The sequence below is a fragment of the Pieris rapae genome, chromosome Z (genome assembly GCF_905147795.1).
Source record: "Pieris rapae chromosome Z, ilPieRapa1.1, whole genome shotgun sequence".
NCBI lineage: Eukaryota > Metazoa > Arthropoda > Insecta > Lepidoptera > Pieridae > Pieris > Pieris rapae.
Genome location: NC_059534.1, coordinates 11,557,232 through 11,580,626, shown reverse-complemented (window position 1 = coordinate 11,580,626; position 23,395 = coordinate 11,557,232). Strand labels below are relative to the sequence as shown.

The window sequence follows — 23,395 nt, the reverse complement described above, 5'->3', positions numbered from 1 at the left end:
GAAGTGTGATGAAAGCATAAACAACAGAATAATGAATATCACAGATATCAGTAATCAGATAACACTTTGAATTAATAGGATATGATAAATTATTTACTATATATATTGAACATATGTAACACTTAACCAAGAAAACAAAATCAAAAAAAATATCATATCAGATCAAGTTGTTTTTCAATAGAAACTCATGTCTAAATATATTATAGCCAAGTCGGAGTAAGAATAAGAACAAAACTGCGCTAAATAGGAAACGAAGATATATATTTCCTTATTTTACAAGACTTATTATAATAAAAATAATTAAGAGCCTCTAAATTTTTATTATATTCGCTATGTCTCCATGGACATTTTGGTCGACTTACTTTGTGCGGAGAGAATAGTAGCACTATTGTTATTTGTAGAGGCATTTGCGATTATAATTATGAAGTACAGTATTCATTTAAAACTTAAAGGTAGTGATAACTCTATATTCTGAAGTCATATTATGTATATAATACAATAAAAACCCATCATAGAACTGAACCATAGACTATGTAATTTATGTGAGGTGTACTTGTATATTAGATATCTGTATTTAATGTCTTTGAGCGACCACTGATGGCTAACGGGTGACGTAAACATTAAGCTTGAAATTTTAAAAGTACTATTTGATATAGGTGCATTTTTAATGTATTAATTTCCTAGTTTAATGCAAACGTAGCCATCTCATTTAGTATAACCAATATCGTTGCAAGGAAGGTGTTCGAGTTCTTTTTGGTGGTAATTCAGAATTGTATGAAGCGAGTTTCAATATTTGTAATTAGGAGAAGGGCTTATTAACGCATATAATTTATTTTAAATATTTAAAAGATCTTTAGAATGCAATGCTTCCCCGTCGTCGATATGTTGGTGTATCAGAGCGGCCGATCCCTGTTGCAACAGTAGAACCATACAATAAACTAGATAAGAAGGGAACACATTTTCCTTCACAATCGCAAAGTACTCAATTCGAGAAAAGTTCCACTGACGGTTTAAGCGGTCAAAGTTTAGATTTTGATTTGCTAGAAGAGTTTATATTTGAACCAGTAATGGCTGCCAGGGATAGAACACAAGAATTTTCAGCTGCTGTTCGTAGCCTTCAAGGTCAAACTTTAGCAAGACCAATTGCTAAAGATGACCGCAAAGCGGCTGCCCTTGCCACATATTCACAATTCATGAGTATGGCTAAGGTGATAAGCAAACATATTACTAGCACATATTCTAAATTGGAGAAACTAGCTTTGCGTAAGTATGATCAATGCCACTATTGCTTGAATATAATAGTATAATGTCATTTTAAAAGTTATTATTGTAACATAATTAGTTAAAATAATGAAGTAGATCCAGGTGGTATGATAAATTAAAGATTTCATCTAGACTGTAATCTACCACATTATTGCTTTCCTGCATTTAATGATCAAGCAAAGCAAGTTGAAATATGTGTAATGTGTCATATATATTATTTTCAGTTGCAAAGAAAAAGTCACTATTTGATGACCGGCCAACAGAGATACAAGAATTAACATATATAATCAAAGGCGACCTTAACTTTCTCAATCAACAGATTGCTCGCCTTGGTGAAATGCCAAGGGGTCGCAAAAGCATGCATAGCCACTCTTCAAGTGTTGTCTTGGCTCTTCAATCACGCCTTGCATCTATGAGCAATCAGTTTAAACAGGTAATTGAAGCCATAAGTATTTGTTTGATTGGCAGGGCAGAAAATTTTTGGTTAGTTAATTTATCATGTAATTAATTAAAAAATTAAATCAGATTCTTAATCAGAAAATAAACAGAGAATAATATATTGACTTGGGTAGTGCCTGTTGAACAATAGAAGAATACTATTTGCAAATGAATATGCTTAAATAATATTCAAATTAATATGACGATCTTGTTTGTTAACATGATTGCTTACTTAATTCTAGCTTCACTCACTCCTTACACTAACTATTACCCAAAATATATCTTGGTGTCAGAAACAAGATACTTCCTCTGTCACCTGTTGTGTTCCTTGCCTACTTGCCTCTGATCTCTTTCTATGATTCAATCTTCTGCTTCATTAAACAACTTCCCTGAATGGGTTTATTTATTTATTCTGACCTTATTTAACATGGGTAAGAAAACATTATGTATTTAAACAGACAATAATAATTATAATCACAATATTTTCTTGACTTGTGATTGTGTGAGTTTATATTATCGTATTATAGCCTGGGTTTTGTTCTGAGGTTAAAACTTAATTTACAGGTGTTGGAAGTCAGATCAGAGAATTTGAAACTTCAAAATAGCAGACGAGAGCAGTTTTCAAGCTCATCAAGACCTATTGTCAAGGAAGTGCCGACTCTCCTAAGTGCAGATGATGTCAACATTGGTTTTAGGGAAGCTTCATTACAAGCCCAACAGATGGCACTGAAAGATGACAGTGACACTTATGTGCAACAACGAGCGGAGACAATGCACAACATAGAAAGTACTATTGTTGAATTAGGAGGAATATTCCAGCAATTAGCACATATGGTAAAAGAACAGGATGAAGCAATCGGGAGAATCGACACAAATATTGCAGAAGCAGAAATGAATGTGGAAGCTGGGCACAGGGAAATAATGAAATATTTTCAAAGTGTTACGGGTAATCGAGCATTGATGTTTAAAGTATTTGGTGTGCTGATATTTTTCTTCATTTTCTTTGTGGTATTCATGGCTTAATTTCTTTAATTCAAATTGTGTCTATAATAGAAATCATTGTATATAATTTTACTTTGTATTTCAACTCATTTTATAAACAAATATTTGTCATCAGATTTTGGTGATTCATTTAGATTACTAATGTAATTTGGTATTTATAAGAAAATAGGTAATATTATAAAGGTATATAGGATAATATACAGTTTTTAATTTTTAATTATGCACTTATACAGCCGATACAGCTTAATGACTGAAAGAATACCTATTTTTTTTAATTTGTACCCTGAATACCAGTCCATTAAACCAAGATTGGTAATTAAATTTTGCAATATTTTTTTTACATTCTGCATAAGTAAATATTATTTCTACTTTAAGATATATTATTAAGTTCAAACAAATGTATGAAAAAGTCTATTTCTATGATATCTTTTGTTTTATTAATGACGAGGTTGGTATTGTGCTGTATTTAAAATAAACTGTTTTTTTAAAATTCATTGCCATTTTTTATCATCTGCTTCCCATGTCTCATATTCAATATTATTATTACTACTGTTTCTGCACCATGTTATCAAGAAAATTTCATAAGCTTCATATCGTGATGAGTTCTTGTTTCTGATTGTGGAGCAATTTAATGGTTTCACCTCATCCCCGAGTTGTAGGTTCGACCCGGTTGAGAATATAATAACATGAGGAAATCGGGATGTTGTGTATGTGGGGACTCCGTTTCCGCAATTAGACTCTTAATAGGTCCGTTGTGCGTGATGAAAACCGGGATGTTTTATACCCAGATAGTTGAAAGCATGTGTCAAAAACAAAAGGCTGGTGACCTACTTGCCTTTTAGAAAAACAAATGATCACGAATCAATTACATTAATCTGTTGTCTAAATTGAATGTTTAAATTTTGTAACATTATTGTTTTCAAATATGGCACTAAGCGAGAATTTAGCATTTTTGTAATGGTGAAATTATTTTAGAAACCGGTAGTTTTTGCGTTTGTAACAAATAAACTTGCAAAAACAAATCTATCCTTTTATAATATTATATATGTTATACAATATTATTTCGTCTATACTATATACAAGGTATAGGCAAGAAACTAAATGTACGAAATAACTTCGTAAGCATATGTATATTTTTAATCACTGCTGTGATTCATCAGTTCTTACATCCTGCTACAAAGAATTGATTTACTGTGCATAAAATAATTTGTAATAAATGGTAACATTGCGTCTAAAAAAATTACTCTTCTTTACTTCTCATGCGTCGCCATCTTTTGGCAATATTTAGCATCCGCATGCAAGTACCATAAGGGTTGTTAAGCATGTTAGCACCAAGTGTCGAAATGAGATTTGAACGAGCGCTTGATGTTGGACAAAAGATGGCGACAAGTCCACAAAGAAGGAATTTAAAGGATACGACGGGATGACAAAATCCTACTAATACCGCCATGGTAGTTAAAATAGTAAAAAAATACAGACATCCAAAGTTATATATATATAGTTAATAATTTCCTGGGTATATTTATTTCGTAATACTACACGTATAAATTATACAGAGTGTCCCAAAGTGTACACTCACTCAAAGTGGACAGGAAGGGAAAGTACCATAAATATCGTAAATACGCTATTTTACTGAAAGAAGAATTTATGTTATTTTTGAAAGTTAGTAAGTCTGCAATTAAAGATTTTCTAAAAATCCTCGTCTGGATTTCGAACCCACTTATATGTAAAAAAACACCCCTACTTTTAAGATGCCAATCGAAAAATGGCCAAAAACTTATAACTTTTCTTAAGTAACATAGTATTTTAAAAGGAACAGCTTGAAATTAATCATTTTAATCAAATTAAAACCATACATGAAACTGCTATAGTCAATTAAGTGGGTATTTTTTTGTAAATTCATTAAATAAATGCTAATAATGTGATCCCAATCAAATCAAATCCAAATCGTCAATCTTAATGAGTCCGCTGCCTGTTGATTTTCTTATCATTTATATATAGGATATGGCACGATTCTGTATATGTATATTCTATAACACAAATCATTGTGGGCAAACTAGCAGTCACGGATATACCAACTGACTTATAAATCATTGAGACATCATAGAGGTAATGTATCAGGCAAAACAACATGTTTTAAAACAAAAAATAACAACACAAAGGTCGACTTAGAAAACATGTCAGACTCGGCATCAAGTATGCTCTCGGTCGGAATCATAACAAAGAAAACTAGTCAAGCTAGCTTGTAATGTATATTCTTCATTCAACTTGATATGTATCGATCCTCTTTGTACAAGAAAAGTTGTAACGTATTAATAATGGATCGTTGCCATGGCAACCATCAATACATCAAAATAGAGGTTGTGAGCATTAATTTTTACAAAATAATTATTTTGATAATGGTTTAAAAATGCAACGTAAGCTATCGACATTGCCCGCAATAGAAACTTTGCAGCGAAATGTACGCAAAGTCCCTACTACGTACAGCAGGTAAATTGTACATTTAGAACTTTAGTTACCTACGTGTTTCTAAAATAGGCTCAGGTATTATTATTACTCATAGTTTAAATTCATAAGGAGGCTCTGATTCAGAAAACTATTTTTAAAGTTAATTATTATAATATTATCTGTATGAAAATTCTATTAGCAGTAAGATCACCTAATTACATATCAAGTAATCGCGATGCAAACATTGTGTTACATCTAATATTTTATCTCAAAACTCTATTAACAATATTATTTATATTTAGCACGTAGTTAAATGGTTGTCCGAAACAGTACACAAAAACCTTCCGAGAGTTTATGAAAACCTGTAACTGCCCATCGAGGCTACAGGAAAACACGTTTCTGCGTGGGTTTTTAAATAATGTATTGTTTTAAAGGGTACGGCTTCTAAGATTTTTTTTATTGCCTCGTCTATTTACACAATTTGTTACAGAAAACCTAAAGATCTTACTTTTCACTATCCACATAAAAAGCTCTTAGAGAAAATAGAACATGTTGAAAAAGAACCAGAACCGTTGGTAAGTAATTTATACTTAAGAAAAAGAAATACATTTGTAAACATATTCAGAAAATGAAGGCTCAAACAAATGTAATAATAGAATCTTAATACTCAGACTATGTTCAAGAGTGCGTATACAAGAGTTTCTCTGGAACTTTCAGAGCACGTTCTCTAACAGCCTGTTGCATGTATTCGGCGAAACGATCTAGATTCTATATGTATAAATCATGGATCACTTTATTAGGCTGTTTCTGACACAATAAGCAATAACGGTTTAATTAAGTCTTACACAAAATACATCTTTTTATTTCGACTAAATATAATATATAAAAATTATTTAATACGATCAAATTCTATCAGCTGTAGGTACATTACGAAAGGAAATTTATTTCAGACTGGTTTTGTTTTTGCCCAAGAAGAGAGATTCAGAAAAGAAAGAAAACACGCTAAATTGCAATTAGAACCAATTAAGTTGGATGATGGTAAGTCAATTATAAACATCAGAAAATGGTATGTAATCCCGGTAGGTACATACTACCTACATAATTTCTTTGGGCTTCACCTCAATTATAACACAACCTCTCAAATAAGCTCAATAAAAAGTACCGTAGGCGAATTCAATGAAAGGCGGATCTAAATTAAGTATTTGTAATCGTAAAATTGATCGTTATGCTAAAGACATATTATTTAGATTTTTTATAAAGATTCACGTGGGAGTACTGTGACAAGCCCGTTTTCGAGAATACATTAATATCCTTTAAAAGGAATCTTTCATTATATCATCTTCTAATACTTATGGTTGATAACTATATGTATGTTGTAATAGAAAGCCGTATGGGACAGAATCATATTTGTGCGCGTTGTACCCATAGAAATATATTATATTTTTAGGGAAAGAAAAAAGAAAGAAAATTAAGATTCATGAATCTCGCAGTAATTCGGACGTGGCTAAGGACCAAATGACCACTGATCCTCTCAAGATCAAACCTGTGGTAGCTTCACAGACAGAAGTAATTGAACGAATTCGCAGCAATCTGGATTTAGGATTTCTCTACATGATTTATGCTGTTCACCCGCAGAATGTGTACTTCACACCGTATTATCTTAAGTATGTTTTAAACGAACGTCAATTTTATTAAGCAATTTTAAATCGTATTTCTGCTGTACCACTATAAATTATTAACTACATATTACAAATAAAGCAACTAAACAACATTAGGTACAATAACCTACAATGTACAAAGGTTTAAAATACTATGGAGTTAATCCTAATACTTGGCGGCCGTATTGTTTTTTGTCTTATTTCAGAGTGGTACCGTATGACGAGATAGATAGAAAGAACTACCTAACTATAAGCCCCTGTGGTGTAACTCACTTCACGAATGAGATGGTATTTACAAAATTACCCGACTGGGAACAAGAGTATACAATTTTCGTGTCACTTACTGACGTAAGAATGTATAATATGCTAAGTAGCGTAGCAATGATGTAATTTATTAATATAGTATATTTATTTTAAAATAAGTAGGATTATTCCGACGCAATTAATAGTTTCGTGCCTACGCCTAAATTGGTGTATCAACCAATTTACGATATACCTACGCTGACTGGAGTAGCCGAATATTGTGTTCCGTATAGTATCTGCACAGTACCTACGCTATTAAATTTATTTCATCAAAACCGCACCACAATTTTGTTTTTTTTTGTCACCGGCTTTGATTCTGACAAACCTTTTGATGTTTTGCAAATAAATACGACTCAATAAATTTGCGCACACGTTTTCACAGGAAACCAGTGCTTTTGTTCAGTTAAACCTTCTATTATGAATATTACCTCTATGTGAGCATGTTTAGCCTTCTGAATCAAAACATTGTTCACGAGTTTGACAATATATATTATAACGAATAAATAAAGTAATTGTTTATAATTTTTATTAACGACGATGTGACCCCATATAAATTTTATTTAGAATTATTATATAGGCAGTAAGGCTATCATGTTTCTTATTGTGGAGTTAAATGAAATAACAATATAGCTTTCTGGAGGTTTTTATTCAACCCGAAAAATGGGGCTTTGACATCTTTTATTCTTAGTTTAATAAAATGTGAATTCGACAGATAAAATTTTTCCGTAACTATCGCTACTGGAAAGCTTTTTATGTGTGGCAGAAATCGATATTGTTCAGGAAGTATAGCAAAACACGGAAGAAGATTGCTAAGAAGTTATTTATACTCACTCCAGTGTTGGGAAAAGCTCTATTAAGTATGCAGTCCATGTGCTGTGACATGTATATGAAAAGCTTTGCGGATGTGTCGAGAGATATGGACACAGCTTTTTTTTACTTCATTGAAGTGCAGGTGAACTTATTATTTGAAAAATAGTTTCTCTATACTGGAAAGATGTTAAGCCATTTACTTACTATGTAATTTAATAATTGCGTACGCGTGATATTTCTTTAATGTAAATATTTTAGAATAGTCACCTTTTTACCGTTGCTCTTATGCATCTTTATTATTTCGCAGCTAACAAAAGTTAGTTAAAACATAACGTTACTTTAAATAGATAATACATTTTAAAACATGATTTTAAGTTTGTTTAAAATTATAATATCTGTCTAGCAGCCTCGTCAAATGCAGAAAGTCTCTTTAATATTAGATAGAAGCTAAATAATGAATTATATTTTAAATCGATTGATGTAATGCTATGTGTAAATTGACTTTTGTTATGTAGTTGATTGACGGTTATTGCTGAAGAGGTAGCAAATAATATGAAATCCCATAAAAATTATTACTGCACAAACTCACTAACGTTTGTAGTTATAACAGGGTTTTTATAGAATACTCATTTTCTAAATATTCGTATTATTTTTTAGATGAAGCGAGTTGAGTTCATACGTGAAAAATTAAGAGAGTTCCGCTCGATTGTATTGGATCTGATTATCGCAGCATGTCACGCAGCGTTATACCAACAAGGATTTATCTATGACGATAGGAATATACCTCCTTTTCAGATTATACGCGGAAAGCCTACGGGGGGCATGTCATACACGGAAAAGGCTAATAAAAGGAACTATTGTGAGAGGTTGGCATGGTGAGTTCTCGTTATAATGTTATAAGGCCGAAGCGGCCACGGTGTTGTTAATCTTTACGGCCGTGATTGGCTATTTTATGTATGAGATATTATTATGTATAGAGACAGGAGGGCATTAATTAATCTAAAACTTTATATAGAGAATTTAAATTTTCAAAAGCACAAATTACTGTAATGAACGCAGTACTATATTCTTAGACTATTAACTGCATAGCTTTCAGTCAGAGAGACATCCCAATTTTTATTATTAATAATAAGTTGTATACGTGAAATATAACCTATATTTGATTACGGTACCGCTGTTTGTTCAAATTAAACAAACTTGTTTAACAAAATAACAAAATAATCACCTGATCAGCATGATCTTCCGATAAATGGAGTCGGTCGAGACAGCTTCATTTATTAAATTCGTACGTAGATTTTTCAAAAATTTGCTTTGAGTAAAGTTCAATGGCGGTTGTTGTAGGGATGTTCAAATAATATGTTGTCGGAAAAGTAAGTTAAGTTAAGTTCAGACCTCGAAGTAGCCTCTGCATTTGAAGAGTTTTTTTACTAATATTCCACTAAATACAACCAGCGTTCTAAATTCTTCGCCATCAGCCGCCTTTTTATTATTGCAAAAGAATGTTCCTGTATGCAATCATGATTTTATAGTTAGCCGAATTAGTTGCAATGATATTATAAAAACATTTAAACAGCTAAATGTAAAAAAAACGTATTCATTTTACAATCAGTAATCGATGCTATCAGTTCAGAGTTGGCTATAATATTTAATGAATATATACATTGTAGAGTCTTTCCAGACCAGATGAAGTTTAGTAAAATCACACCGTTATTCAACACGGGCAGCACTTCGGACCCCACAAATTTTAGACCCATATCTGTGCTGCCTACATTGAGTAAAATCTTTGAAAAAATATTCTCTGATACATTTTAATAATAATGGCGTATGCTTGAACTATTTTATTTCAGTTTCATAAAGCTAATGGATTATATGACGAATTATATGTTGTATCGGCTCACAAAGAGATCAAATGCAATGATGGCCGATATGCTTCGTGTTCATGTGCAATTTCAACCCTCTATGGAACTTCTTCAAAGCACTGAAGTGGATGAGGTCTTAGAGGAATGGCCGAGACCGACTGATACTTGTAAGGTATAAAAGCTGACTTCCGATATTCTACTATCTTGCTACTGTTTTCATCAATCGAAGTCATTAAGAGCGTTCATTTATTAGAATTAAAGCTAAATTTATGATTTCACCCGCGAGTCTCCCTCAGCCTGCTTTAGTGCGTTCACCGCGGTGCAACTGTCGCGCAGTGCTATATGCAAAAATATGAATACAGAGGGCAACCGCCTCAAATGCAAAGTGCACACCTACGAACCTGGGCCTAAGTGTATTTATTTGTAATTATCAGAGCCGAACATTAAATTAAAGATTTAATTTTTTTAAATTTGAAAAAAAATATTTCGACAATAATTTAACTGTTTGTGTGTTATTTATATGTTAGGAAAGTCTTTTTTTAGACATAGAAGAGAGTTTTTTTCATTTTAAACCATTGTTAGTATTAGGTGATTTGTTTTATCTATTTACATTATCTAAATCGTATAAGTATGATTTTCAATAAAATCATAAAGGCGGTTTGATTTGAAATTTCATGGAATGTTTTTATGTATTATATATCTCTTGGTAATTAAAATATGTATTATATCGAAGTTCGAGTTGATGAGACGGTCAATATAGTGTTTCGCGGAACAAATATGAATTGAACGCCAAATGCTTTTTATTAAAAAACGTCGTTAAATATACAATAGTAAACAAAATAGCTAGTAATAGCCCTCGGCCAAACTATTGTGATGTAATTCAATTAATTTTTGACTCAATAATACTTGCCATAAATTAGAGAAAAGTTAGTGGTGTCTTTGTATTTTTTTGTATCAAGGAATTTGTACTATATTATAAATATAATATATTTTTAATTAGAGTCAACGATCGAAATTGTAGCGTAGGATCAAAACATATTTATTGTTCTTAATTCAAACATCAGATACTTAGATACAATGAAATCTACAATGACAGATTTTGGCTTTAGCCGGCTCTTAAGAATATACAATTAACATATTCATTACCATTTTATTATTTCATGTTTTTTAAAGTTTTTGAAAATAATATCCAATGTGGTTGATTTATTTAATTTATTGCGCAAGCATACAGTAGTAACTAATGTTCTTCGTAGTGGGCGCTGTTTCAAGTCGATGCTTATGTTATGCCTTCCGGAAAGATAGAACTGAACCCAAGTGAAAAAATTATATCCTCTTACATGGAGAAAATCACGGACTACTGGGAAGAGTATGTCCGTACATTTCACAACTTCCTCAATGAGGAGACATTACAGATGTTCGTTCAACCGACCATCATGGGGAAACAGGTTGAATGGTCGGCGGGACAGTCGCCAAACCTATATTTCTTGATGCATCAAGACAAGAAAATGCTAGCAGACCTCAATTTTATACCGCAATGTATTAGAGATGGATTTAGTGCTGTATGGATATTTCTGAGACGAATGAATAAGTTTATGAATAGTTTTAGAGAAGCAAATGAATTAGATGTGAATATAATTAGGCAAGAGAGGAATGTAGAAGTGTTCAAAAAGTGGTGTGATAAGTTTGTTAAGCAGATAGAAGAGATCGAGGAAGTAGTTAGCTACCAACCACTTGGGTTGATTTTCTTGTGCCTGTGTCCATTCCAAGAACTGTTTAGGCCACAACCAAGGAGGCTGTTTGATGTGGTACAGACTACGACGCCTGAGTAAGTGATTAATATATAATTCGTAGTGTATCTTGGCTCTTGGCTATTAATTATGGATAAGATTCTTTTTTATTTCTGACATTACTCTACATTAAAAAAAATCGAATACGCCACTCCACAGCTTGTAGATTTATTTCGTCGATTTGAAATCTTCAGTTAAATGGAACAGGGAAGAACATGGGTGAGAGTTAACCATGAATGTGAACATTAAATATGTGACAGTTACGAAACCCATAAACATTTTTACGATATTTCTCAAAAAAAATCTATTGTTAAAAACATTCTAGTATTCGATACGGTGACAAATACAACAAATACGAATTTGTTTTGTATACTAAGTTTTTAAGAATAGGCACCCAAAAAGTAATTATTTCACCTGGAATCGAATCATCCTACGCATTGTGTAATACTAATCATGATATGATGATGGGATGGTTATCCGTTAACAATATTGTGACTGTGCAATGCAATCACTCATTAATATGTATATTGCGTAATTAATGAATGTGTTTCTTGCACTAATAGATCCACGCCAGGTTACAGATCAAACAATAGACATTAACGGCGTGTTTCCGTATGTAAGGAAACAGAATGCTCTTCGTATTTCGTATTAATAACGCTTCATGCCACTCATTGACGAAAGTTTGTCGAAACGATGAAGGAGGGATAAAAATTACAAACAATATTTTAGCTTTGTTACCAATGTAGTTTGCAATTAAAACAAATGAAAACTCACTGTATATTTACACCTTGTGTTATATGTAAGAAATAACCTATATGCATATAAATCGAGTGGTATAATAACCAGATTAGATTTCTTCACCTTTTTCATAAAATTCTGTGTTACATCGATTTTCTCGCGCATGCATGTTTTATACACGAGCAATCAGGATTTGAACACACGACTCCCAGTAGAGAGTTGCATACTTAGGGCACTAAGCCGCCAACACTGTTCTCGCAGCAAACACAAAGTTACTTAATAAAATTGTAGCATCGGTCGAGCCTGCATAGACGAAATATTAGAGGGAATATCCGGTATCGAAGATGACATAAACAAAGAACCGGAGAGCGCTGGAGAGCTGGTGGCATTCAACACCCTACTGGATGGCTTGGAAGTACGAGTTGCTAAACTAGAGGAGAGACTTGAATATTTGAGAGAGTTATATGATGTCATGGGAGAGTTCAATATTGCTATTCCACCTGATGATATGACTGATTACTTGGGTAAGTTAGCCCTGTAACCTTTACGTGACCAAAGAAATATTATATTTTATTATTATGTGAATGTTGCACAATACCTCTATTTAAGTTCAATTTTCCTTTCCATTCATGGGCTAGACGTTAATAGGCTTCACTCTTCCATTATTGATGCTAAAAATAAAAGCGTATACTAGAATGTTTATAATTAGAGAGTATGAGATTAAACGACGGATCTGTACCTTGTAATGGGACTGACCCGTTTCAACATCCATTACAATTTGTAAAATCACATCCTCAATAAGCCCATTGGCTTTTTGATTTAGTGGAAGCAGAGATTTTTCACTTTTGATGATTATTTGTTATGAAGAGGAAATCGAATGTTTTACAAACAACGGTCTACGTTGTTGGTTGTTAGGATATTTATTTCCATGTAATAAAGTAACGAGTTCTTTTGTCCGAGAAGATGAATTCTTCACATTTATACCTCCAATAAATTTTACAGGCCTTAGCGTCGCACTCGGTACTTTACGAACTAATGTGGATCAAAAACTGGAAACGCGAGGAAAATTGGCGGGACTTTTTGCCAGTCAAATCGGAAAAGACATAATGGAACTTATGTTGGATGTTAATAAACTTAGAGATGAAGTTGTAGTACGTTTAATAATATATTTAAAATTATCTAAGTGGTTCGTAGCACTCACAGTTCGTTTAAGTGATTTTTTCCTTATTGTTCTTTTAAAAGGTGCCCGTTACTTAAATCAACATGTAAAATCTTATATTTGTTAACTGGTTTATTAAAAAACAGCTTATATATATAGCGGTAATGTTAAATGCTTCGTCGTTATGACTCTCCTGTCAAAAATATGATAAATGCAACAATATCACTATTGGAGGCTTATTGTTTGAGTGGTCTAAATTTCACTCTTATCCTTAGCAACCATGGTTATATGATGAGAAGTCGGACATAGAGAAAGTGCTAGAAGTTCTCGATGATCTGATGGAGAGACTAATGGCATGTTCCGCTCGAGATAAACAGATACGCGAGTGGCAGAAAGTCTTTAAGGTACCTTGTTCTTTCATTATACGTAATTCTTAACTAGTTGTAAACAAATCGTACTTACAGAATATTTTTGCAAAATGTCTCACTGTAAAAATACACTTGCGAAACTCGCGAGACGGCGGATCCACTCGCCTGTAAATATTGGGAATATTATTGGCAAACTGGCTACACTACTCCGATCACGAGTTCCGTAACAAGCAAAATCTAGATAATTATCTCCAATTCAAATGAACACCATAAATACCGGCCAAGAATTTTAAATAGAAATGGAATTGCAATAACATTCATTTTAGTTTTTTTATGAGAAAAGGTATTATCCATTCATGTAATCTTGTATGTACTTTAAACTTAAGTCAAGTCAATAAACATTTGTATGAAAATGGTAATTTGACGTTTTACGTGTGGACCTCAAGCTCCAGGAGGGGCTCTTTAAGCACATAAGAGGATGCGATGTACTGTTAGTTTTAGAATTGATATTGTAGTACAAATGTTTTACGGGTCTTTGACGTTGAGTATAATGCAGCTTTTCTTGAAAAGTACGTAGCGGTCCTTGATTTCAGTATCTTAAAAAGTAATCAATAAATTATATTTAATTTTGCATTTCATTTTACTAACTATTTGTTAACATTTTTCCTTAATTTAACGTTTTTACGTTAACTTTACTGGTCGTCTTTTTTATAAATCTTAGCGATTTTACTCATCAAATAGAAAATATCTACTATGTACCTTACACTCAAACTCGATTAAACCGATACAATTTTTTTTTCCATTCATATGTTAATTTTCCGAGGGCCTAAAGTATGTATAAAGCGCCGAAACATGAAAAATGTGCAAAATTCTATATCTATTTATTTGTACTAGATTCCTCCTGCAAGACTGGAACAACTCGATGAAGCAATTAACGATGTTAAGCTGCGCCAAATGTTATGGAAGAATTCTAAGGAGTGGACCGAATCCTACGCAGCGTGGTAAATATAATAGTTGTATACTTTACTTTTTAATTTTTAAATAAACAGATTTCTTTCATAATTACTATGAAGTTTGAATCTTAGTGCGTAGTATAATCGTATCACCTAGCATTTATTTTGATTTTTCGAACCCAAGTCATAAACCACGTGATATTCAATAGAAGTTACCATCTTTATACAAAAATATTAAATTAATAATTTTACAGGTACGAAGTTCCGTTTAACACATTGGATATAGACGAAATTCAAACAACCACTATAAATTTTGGCAAAGCCTTTAACCAACTTGACAAAGGATTGCCGCCAAACAAAATTGTTCCTGGTTGTAAAGAGACAATCGATATTATTAAAGATAAAGTAAGATTAAATGATTTAACTGCCTATATATTTTAAAATTTACTGGTATAAATCTCTCTTTCTCCGTCCTTAATGAGGTTTTATCTGACCTCTACTTAACTAGCGCCAACTATTACTCCCTTTTATCAAAATCCAATTATATGAACATAAAGTTCTAATACGCTTTGCATTTCAACAAAAAGATACGATTCCAATAGAAATTACTTCACACAAGCTATCAATTAAATTTTATTAGAAGAAAAACCACTACTTATAATGTATGAAATAGAAATGACAACTGGACAGATACTGGATAGTTCTCGTAGGCCATACTATATGCTTTGAATGAAGGTTTTGTTCTTGGTGATATTTTGGTAATGATATTAGTAACAAATTGGCACCGTAAAGGATATTTATGATGTAGTCAATGTCCTCCTATAAATATCGTGCGTTTCTATTAACGCAGTCATATAAAGTAATCAAATGGTAGATCTCGCATTTACAAAATAGTCAAATTTTTCTTGCAGCTCCCAGTAATGTCGTATCTTCGTAATCCAGCATTAAAACCGCGTCATTGGGTCCGTATCGAAGAAATATTACACACGCGTTTCACACCCGATATGGTGGTGACTCTTAAGGTGTTAGAAGAACTCGGTGCGTTTCAACATGCCGAAGAATTAATGGAAGTGGCAGGGCAGGCCAGTTCTGAGGCTGGCTTAGAAGGACTACTTAAGAAAGTGAGTTGCATTAATATAATTTTCAATTAGGCTACATTATTCAGAACAGGGAAAGCATTTTATATGGGGTAAACGGGCAAAAGGCCTAGGTGATCTTATCTGTTAATGCTCACTGCTGCTCAACGAATGCAGGTAGAAGAAATTTGGGCGGCACTAGAGTTCCCGGTCCTACTCCACAAGGACGCTCGAGATGTGTACGTGCTTGGAGGTTTGGATGAGATTCAAGCAGCTGTCGATGAAAGTAACATCCACGTGAGCACAATTCTTAGTTCGAGGAATTGTGGTCCTATTAAGAGCAGAGTTGAAGAGTGGTCTAAAAACTTAGAACTCTTCTCTAGGACTCTGGTAAATTGTTTGGATTATTTTTAGTATCAAGGTCACGAACGTCTTAAAAGTGCTAATGTGGTCGTTTGATAATATTTTTTAGGAAGAGTGGTACGCGTGTCAACAAACCTGGATATATCTGGAGGTGATATTCTCAGCACCAGACATCCAGAGACAGCTGCCAAACGAGACTAGACTTTTTACAATGGTCGATAAGTCATGGAAGGATATCATGCGGAAATTAGCTAAAGTATGCCAGTTTTAAAGGGATATAATAATTACATTACAAACTTAAATGCGCTTGTTTAAGCTATTTGGACTTAGTGTGTGATTGATTGATTTGAAAATAAACTCTTGCTTTAGTTTTATATTAATTAACTGTTTTAACTTAACTGCTTTAGTTTTATATTAATTTTGCGGTGACAATTTGGTTAAGTGTACAATAAGCTTAAAAATATTATAATATAAATCCAACACTAATCGGTTTTATTGAGGAGTTTTGAGAGGTTTTATATAGAGGTTCTTAACAACACGTTCATCAACCCCTATAAAAGTTAATATTTGGTTTATGCTGGTTCTGGTTTCAGAACCACTATAAACCAGATAAGTCTTAATTAAGTTTATAGCAAAACCATAAACTTAATTAAGACTTTCTTTTGCGTAGTATTAATGTTACGGTATCTTCCAGGTTCCACTCGCAATGCCAGCAGCTACACAACCGAAGCTATACGAAGAATTTGTCAAGAACAATGAAATGCTGGATCAGATTATGAAATGCCTAGAAGCATATCTTGAAACAAAAAGAGTAGCATTCCCGAGATTCTTCTTCCTTTCCAACGATGAGCTACTAGAAATTTTAGCACAGGTAGAAATTATATTATGTATTATAAGTAGAAAAAGTGAGAAATCAACGAGTATTATCAAAATAATGTACTAAGTATTGTACACATTAAAAAGGTCTACAGAAAAGTCTGTGATGGTATATGTCTATCTCTTATGGATAACCCACAATAACTTTTTTTTGTCATTTACTTTTTACGACAAATAATGGCTAATTTTCGAAGCTTTTTAACCAATTCAGCATTAATCCTTAACCAATTAAATACTTTGAATACATTGTTCATTTAATATAGATCTATACAGCCCATTACAGCTTATTTAGCAGCGATCGAACGCGTATATTATCAGAGCTTTCCAGCGACGGAAATAACAATACATAGTAAAAACCTGCTTTTCATCAGAATTGCACCCCTGCGAAGCTGGGGCGGCACTAGTTACTAATAATACAATATAGAATAATCAATCTAGCACAGATATTTTTTAAGGAAACGTTTTACTATGAAGCTTTTTTGCAGACACGCAATCCCCACGCCGTACAACCACACCTTCGTAAATGCTTTGACGCTATCGCGAAATTGGAATTTGGAGTGAAGTTACCTGAAAGTGAAATGGAAGTGACAGAAGATGGTACACTTGTAGAAAGGGAAATGTCTTTCGCAACTAGAGACGCACTTCAGGCCAGATTGGCTAAAACCGCTAAAGCTGAGGATTTGACCACGGATATAATAGCCATGTTGTCACCGGAAGGAGAGAGGATTAATCTGGGCAAAGTATATAAATACGCTAATTCATTTATTAAAATTTTAACATAAAATTTAAACGTAGATTTGTAGATTGCTTTTAGTGTAAACAATTTTAGAGCATGATACTCTATAACGCAAGGAGTATTTTGCTGTCCACAGGGCCTTAAAGCTCGTGGTAATGTAGAAGACTGGCTGGGCAAAGTTGAAGAAGCAATGTTTGCTTCCGTTAAACGATGTATGAAGATCGCACTTAGGGACTATGAAATGCGACCAAGGGTCGAATGGGTAGCGTTACATCCTAACCAGGTACGTTATTATCCAAGATTCTCTTAAACTATTTTTTAAATGTTATAAAAGTTTTCAAAAAATTTAATACTTTTGTGTGATATTGGTAATTATATATTTAACGAATAAATAATTATACGCCCATTGAGTATTAATTTATAACCGTCTTCAAAAAACCGAAAAGGGAGTGGGGAGGGTTGTCTATTGTAAGTGAAGCTCCTCCGGCCGCCCTGGTTTCCGCCGCCGTCACGGGGTTTCTAATCAGATCTATGGACCCCATACATATTTTCAGGTGGTCCTAACCGTGTCACAGACTACGTGGGCTCGTGGCATTCATGAAATATTTGACCTGGACATACCTCTACGTATTGACACAGCTCTCATGAACTACGAAAAGAAATGTATTGCTGATCTTAACGACTTAGCTGCGTTGACACGTCAAAATTTGACATCATTATTCCGAAAAGTTCTGTGTGCCTTAATTACTGTTGATGTCCACGCCAGAGATACTATTACTCACATGGTGGAGAAACATGTACAAAGACCGTAAGTATGGTTCCCGAGATATAAGTTAGCTAAAGTCATAGATGCGCATTTGGGACGACGCCACGCAAAATCTTACCTTTGGTGATATCTACCTTTGATAATCTTAATTATAGCCAATACAGATTACAATCTCGGCGCTTTTGTATGAAATTTTTTATGTAGCTCTTCTGATGTAAGAAGCGAAGCGCTGATGTCGTAAAAATGGGATCGGTTTGGACTCTGTCATTTTTTATCATGTAAGTAATATGTTTTGTATGCATAATACGATTTTATATAAAAACATTTTTTTAGCAATGACTTTGAATGGCTGAAAATGATTCGTTATTATTGGGAAGAAGATATAGACAATTGCGTAGCACGAATGTCTAGTGCCATGTATATATATGGCCATGAGTACTTAGGGGCTGGAGGTGACTTTCTAATTTTTAATATTTATTTTTATATAGTGTAAAAAGAACAGTACGTTAGAAACATAAGCCAGGTGTAGTGTTTTTCTATCCACCATGAAATCGAACAATTAACAGCTTATTTACGACCAATTAGAGTTATACATAATACCATTCTCTTCAATATGTATAAATTTTGTATATATTATATTTATATATAGAAAATTATATATTATATATTGAATTTTGTATAACTAAAACAGTACATCTAGTGTAACTAAACACCTAAATATATTGTTAGGTAACAGGTACCCCATGCAAAAACCAATTATCGACGATAATTTATAAACAAATACAGGATATACATGAGTATTGATAATCTAATATAATTATTAAACTTTCAGGCGTATTGGTTATAACCCCATTGACAGATAGGTGCTATCTATGCCTTATGGGAGCACTCCAACTGGACTTAGGCGGGGCTCCTGCAGGACCGGCTGGAACAGGCAAGACTGAAACTACAAAGGACTTGGCCAAAGCATTGGCTATACAATGTGTTGTGTTTAATTGTTCTGAGGGTATGTTATAATTATAATATGTTATTATAAAGACCACAATCTGTCTCGAGCTAACCTGGCCGTATAGGTCCGTGAGTTTTATTTTTTTGTTGGTAAATTTTTCTGCAGAAGATATTTTATATAAAATTTAACTTTCATTTGTATTTATAATCAAATATATTAAGGGCCTGTTTCATAATGTATGGATAAAGTACCAAATTGCTATGTAACACATAAATTATTCGAAAGATAAATGTTCCAAATAAGATACTTCGTGTTTCACGACGAATAGCGCTATCTGACAGTCGTGAAACGCAAAAATATTAATAAAATATTAATAACGCTATTTATCCTACCAATAAGTAATAAATAGCTTATTTGGAACTTATCCGGACATTGTGAAACTGACCCTAAGACTAGGAAACATATTATATTGATATTTCTATTGAATTTATTTCAAATGGCAGTCTTGGTATTAGATTAAATTAGGTATACTTCGAGTCCAGTTTCAATGGGTTTATCAATGTTTACTATGACTAAAAAGTAGTAATTTTTTTATTATTAAGGCTTGGACTACAAGATGATGGGGAGGTTCTTCTCGGGACTGGCAACGTCAGGTGCTTGGTGCTGTTTCGACGAGTTCAACAGAATTGATATTGAAGTACTGTCTGTCATTGCACAACAACTCATTACTATAAGAAACGCCAAAGTCGCTAAGCAATCTAGGTAATTATAAAATCTAATATTATGGAAATGTCTTCTTTTCTTGACGGTGTATGTGTTTCAGTATGAATATATTTATTTTCAATAGGACTTGAGCCGACGATCAAAGAGAAGAAGTTATATTATAATTTCATCTTTAAGGCGAATTTTTACATAAATTTTGAACATTTTTTCAGACATCTTTACATATTGCACTTTTGAAATTGTTATAAAATTCAACAGGTTTATGTTTGAGGGTCGAGAAATAAAATTAGTACGGACGTGCGCTGCATTTATTACAATGAACCCGGGATATGCAGGCAGAACTGAATTGCCAGATAATTTAAAAGCTTTGTTTCGACCGATTTCTATGATGGTTCCTGATTATGGTAAGAGATGATGTTGATTACAATGTATATGAAAATTCAATATAGTTCATATTGAATTTTTTATATAAATTTAGGTTATCCCTAGCATTAATTGTAAAAGACATTTAACTTTTATTTTTATTCGCCTTCTTCAGTCTGTGTGATATTCAATGTATAATTGTTCATTAATATTTCAGCACTGATCGCCGAAGTCATCCTTTACTCCGAAGGCTTCGAATCTTCGAAGGGCTTAGCAAAGAAAATGGTGCAAATGTATAAATTATCAAGTGAACAGCTTTCGAAGCAGGATCACTACGATTTTGGAATGAGAGCTGTGAAGAGTGTACTTGTATGTTCTATAAGTATTCATATAAATTAACGTTTTTTACTTGATATATTTTTAGTAAATTTGAATACTTCGTTTGCTTTTTATAAATTTATTATCTTTCCATGTCTTATAAGGCTTTATTTCTTTGAAATACTTATATATACAAACACGCAATCGAGTAAAACTAAAGTCAAAGGTGCATGCTGTTCAAAACTTGTAATTGTAAAGATTAAATTACGACTGGATTAATTAAGTTGCTATTAATATTAATACGTAGCTGAGTTGCAGGCTTTAAGTGTAGCTTCGTAGAACATTAGATTTTCGATAGATTCGTTAGGTAAATAATATTGTTTACTTAAACTAACCCGTCTGAAGTCAGTGGGCAATGTATGATAATAGTTTAAGGAGATAATATTTTGTTCATTAATCTTTTAAATGCCATGTCACCTAATACGGCTCCTTTTAAACGATTACTGTAACTAGGTAATGGCTGGGGCATTAAAGCGCGCCAGTCCCGACCAACATGAAGAAATGACTCTATTATGTGCCCTCAACGACAGCAACCTACCCAAATTTCTCGCTGCTGATGCGATCCTATTCGCCGGTATATTGTCTGATTTGTTTCCTGGAGTCAGTTTACCAGTACGGGATTACGGCATTATGGAGGAGGTTATAAGTGAGTAGTTATACGGATAAATTCTCCTCCTACTACGAAATCACCCCCACGTTCACACCACCTTGGCTGTATAAACAATTCTTTAATATACGCGAGTAATGCATCCAATTTTGAAATGTACTATTGGAAATTGCAAAATATAGCTCGAAGGCAAATCCGTTGACCATGAATTTAATCAGACCACATGCAAATAGTAGTTTAGTGTCTATGGAATGGAATATGGAAGAGCTATCATACAAATTAATAAAATATCGTACTATAGAAGAAAATCTTTTGAAATGTATGCATAGATATAGATAACATAGATGTATGTTGAAGTTGGTTATAGTTTTTTTAAGTTTGTAATATAAAGAACAAATAGCCCGGGTCGTTACTTATATACCTAAGATACAAGTCGAGTATTTGGCTTAGTTTACTGTTACTAAACGCAATTCCAGAGATGATATTTTTGGAACGCAAGTTGCAAGTAGAGACTTGTCAAATACGAAAGGTAATACAATTGCACGAAACAATGATAGTGCGTTGGGGTGTCATGTTGGTGGGGCCGACTGGAGGTGGGAAGACAACCGTATTACACGTGAGAAAACAACATGTTCTAATATTATGTAGATTCAATAATCACTGTAACTTTTTCAATAGAAATATAGTAAATATTAATGGTAATTGAAATAATACAAACAAAAAATCTATGATGCTATTGGGAAAACAACTAAGTTCTTTATTAGCAGGTACGCACGTATTCCCATGCAATGAAAATTTATATTTTATTCAGGTGCTAGCAGACACATATACAAGGTTATATGAACGCGGTGAAGTGAATCCAACATATCAGATTGTGCATAAATACATAATGAACCCTAAGAGTTTGAGTATTGGTGAGCTGTACGGAGAAGTCAACTTGCAGACCTTGGAGTGGCATGATGGGATCCTGCCATTGTCTCTACGTACCGCTGTACAAGTAGGTTGATTTAGCTTTTCATGTCACAATATTAAAGCGATCTGTTTGGTTTTGTAAAATAAAACTTATTCATAAACAGTTGAATTACTATTCATTTTTGTTATTGTTCGAAAACAAACCAAGAGAAATAATGTGACTATTTAACTGTCGAAGAAAGATCAAAACTATTTAGAGACGATTTATTCGACTTTCTTTTGTAATTCTTTGAAAAGTATAAGCTTCTTTTCAACTTATTTATTTAATGACTACTAAAAGAAAAATCAATACCTAATAGCCTTTATTGGTATCATCTATCCAGGAATTTCCAGGAAAACAATATGTTTTACAGGCTTTTTCTTATTAGCCAAGGCTATTAAAAATAACGAGACATTTTGTTTAATGAGTACCTTTTTGCTGTATTAAAACAGACCAGCAATTTATCATTAATTCCTCGGCTTAAGCATTCAACTATTATTAATTGATAAAACAATATTATTAGTGCGAAGACGCTGACCACCAATGGCTCATCTGTGATGGACCAGTAGATGCGGTATGGATTGAAAATATGAATACAGTTCTCGATGACAACAAAATGCTGTGTCTCTCAAACTCCGAAAGAATTAAACTCACGCCATATGTACATATGGTTTTTGAGGTGAGACCAATACATGGGGTATTCACGAGAGAACTAACTTTAATTGTTCTAATGACGCGAGATCCGCTCTTGAACTAACAGTTTTAGGTTCATCAGTTCTCATAAATTAATCTTTTTGTGATAAAAGAATTAATAGTGATA

At 33.1% G+C, this 23,395-nt stretch overlaps 2 protein-coding genes across 2 annotated transcripts in view; both read left to right on the top strand.

The window, feature by feature from the left end:
- The first annotated feature begins 590 nt into the window (after window positions 1-590).
- Window positions 591-2,899, top strand: LOC110995548 (syntaxin-5). The gene is made up of 3 exons (XM_022262760.2): window positions 591-1,263; window positions 1,488-1,696; window positions 2,266-2,899. The coding sequence occupies exons 1-3, from the start codon at window positions 864-866 to the stop codon at window positions 2,722-2,724; spliced, it is 1,068 nt and encodes a 355-aa protein (XP_022118452.1). The 5' UTR covers window positions 591-863; the 3' UTR covers window positions 2,725-2,899.
- Window positions 2,900-5,113: 2,214 nt separating this feature from the next.
- The window catches only part of LOC110995312 (dynein axonemal heavy chain 6), a 53,346-nt gene continuing 35,064 nt past the window's right edge, over window positions 5,114-23,395 (top strand). The window contains 30 exon segments of the mRNA XM_022262407.2: window positions 5,114-5,193; window positions 5,642-5,726; window positions 6,102-6,217; window positions 6,612-6,815; window positions 7,016-7,157; window positions 7,825-8,064; window positions 8,580-8,797; window positions 9,770-9,953; window positions 11,035-11,606; window positions 12,598-12,830; window positions 13,309-13,457; window positions 13,741-13,869; window positions 14,728-14,834; window positions 15,041-15,191; window positions 15,698-15,907; window positions 16,040-16,252; window positions 16,335-16,481; window positions 16,920-17,096; window positions 17,587-17,841; window positions 17,974-18,120; window positions 18,392-18,645; window positions 18,937-19,055; window positions 19,436-19,609; window positions 20,155-20,314; window positions 20,534-20,679; window positions 20,856-21,007; window positions 21,470-21,662; window positions 22,100-22,239; window positions 22,435-22,620; window positions 23,099-23,254. Coding sequence (XP_022118099.2) covers window positions 5,114-5,193; window positions 5,642-5,726; window positions 6,102-6,217; window positions 6,612-6,815; window positions 7,016-7,157; window positions 7,825-8,064; window positions 8,580-8,797; window positions 9,770-9,953; window positions 11,035-11,606; window positions 12,598-12,830; window positions 13,309-13,457; window positions 13,741-13,869; window positions 14,728-14,834; window positions 15,041-15,191; window positions 15,698-15,907; window positions 16,040-16,252; window positions 16,335-16,481; window positions 16,920-17,096; window positions 17,587-17,841; window positions 17,974-18,120; window positions 18,392-18,645; window positions 18,937-19,055; window positions 19,436-19,609; window positions 20,155-20,314; window positions 20,534-20,679; window positions 20,856-21,007; window positions 21,470-21,662; window positions 22,100-22,239; window positions 22,435-22,620; window positions 23,099-23,254 — 5,439 coding nt within the window.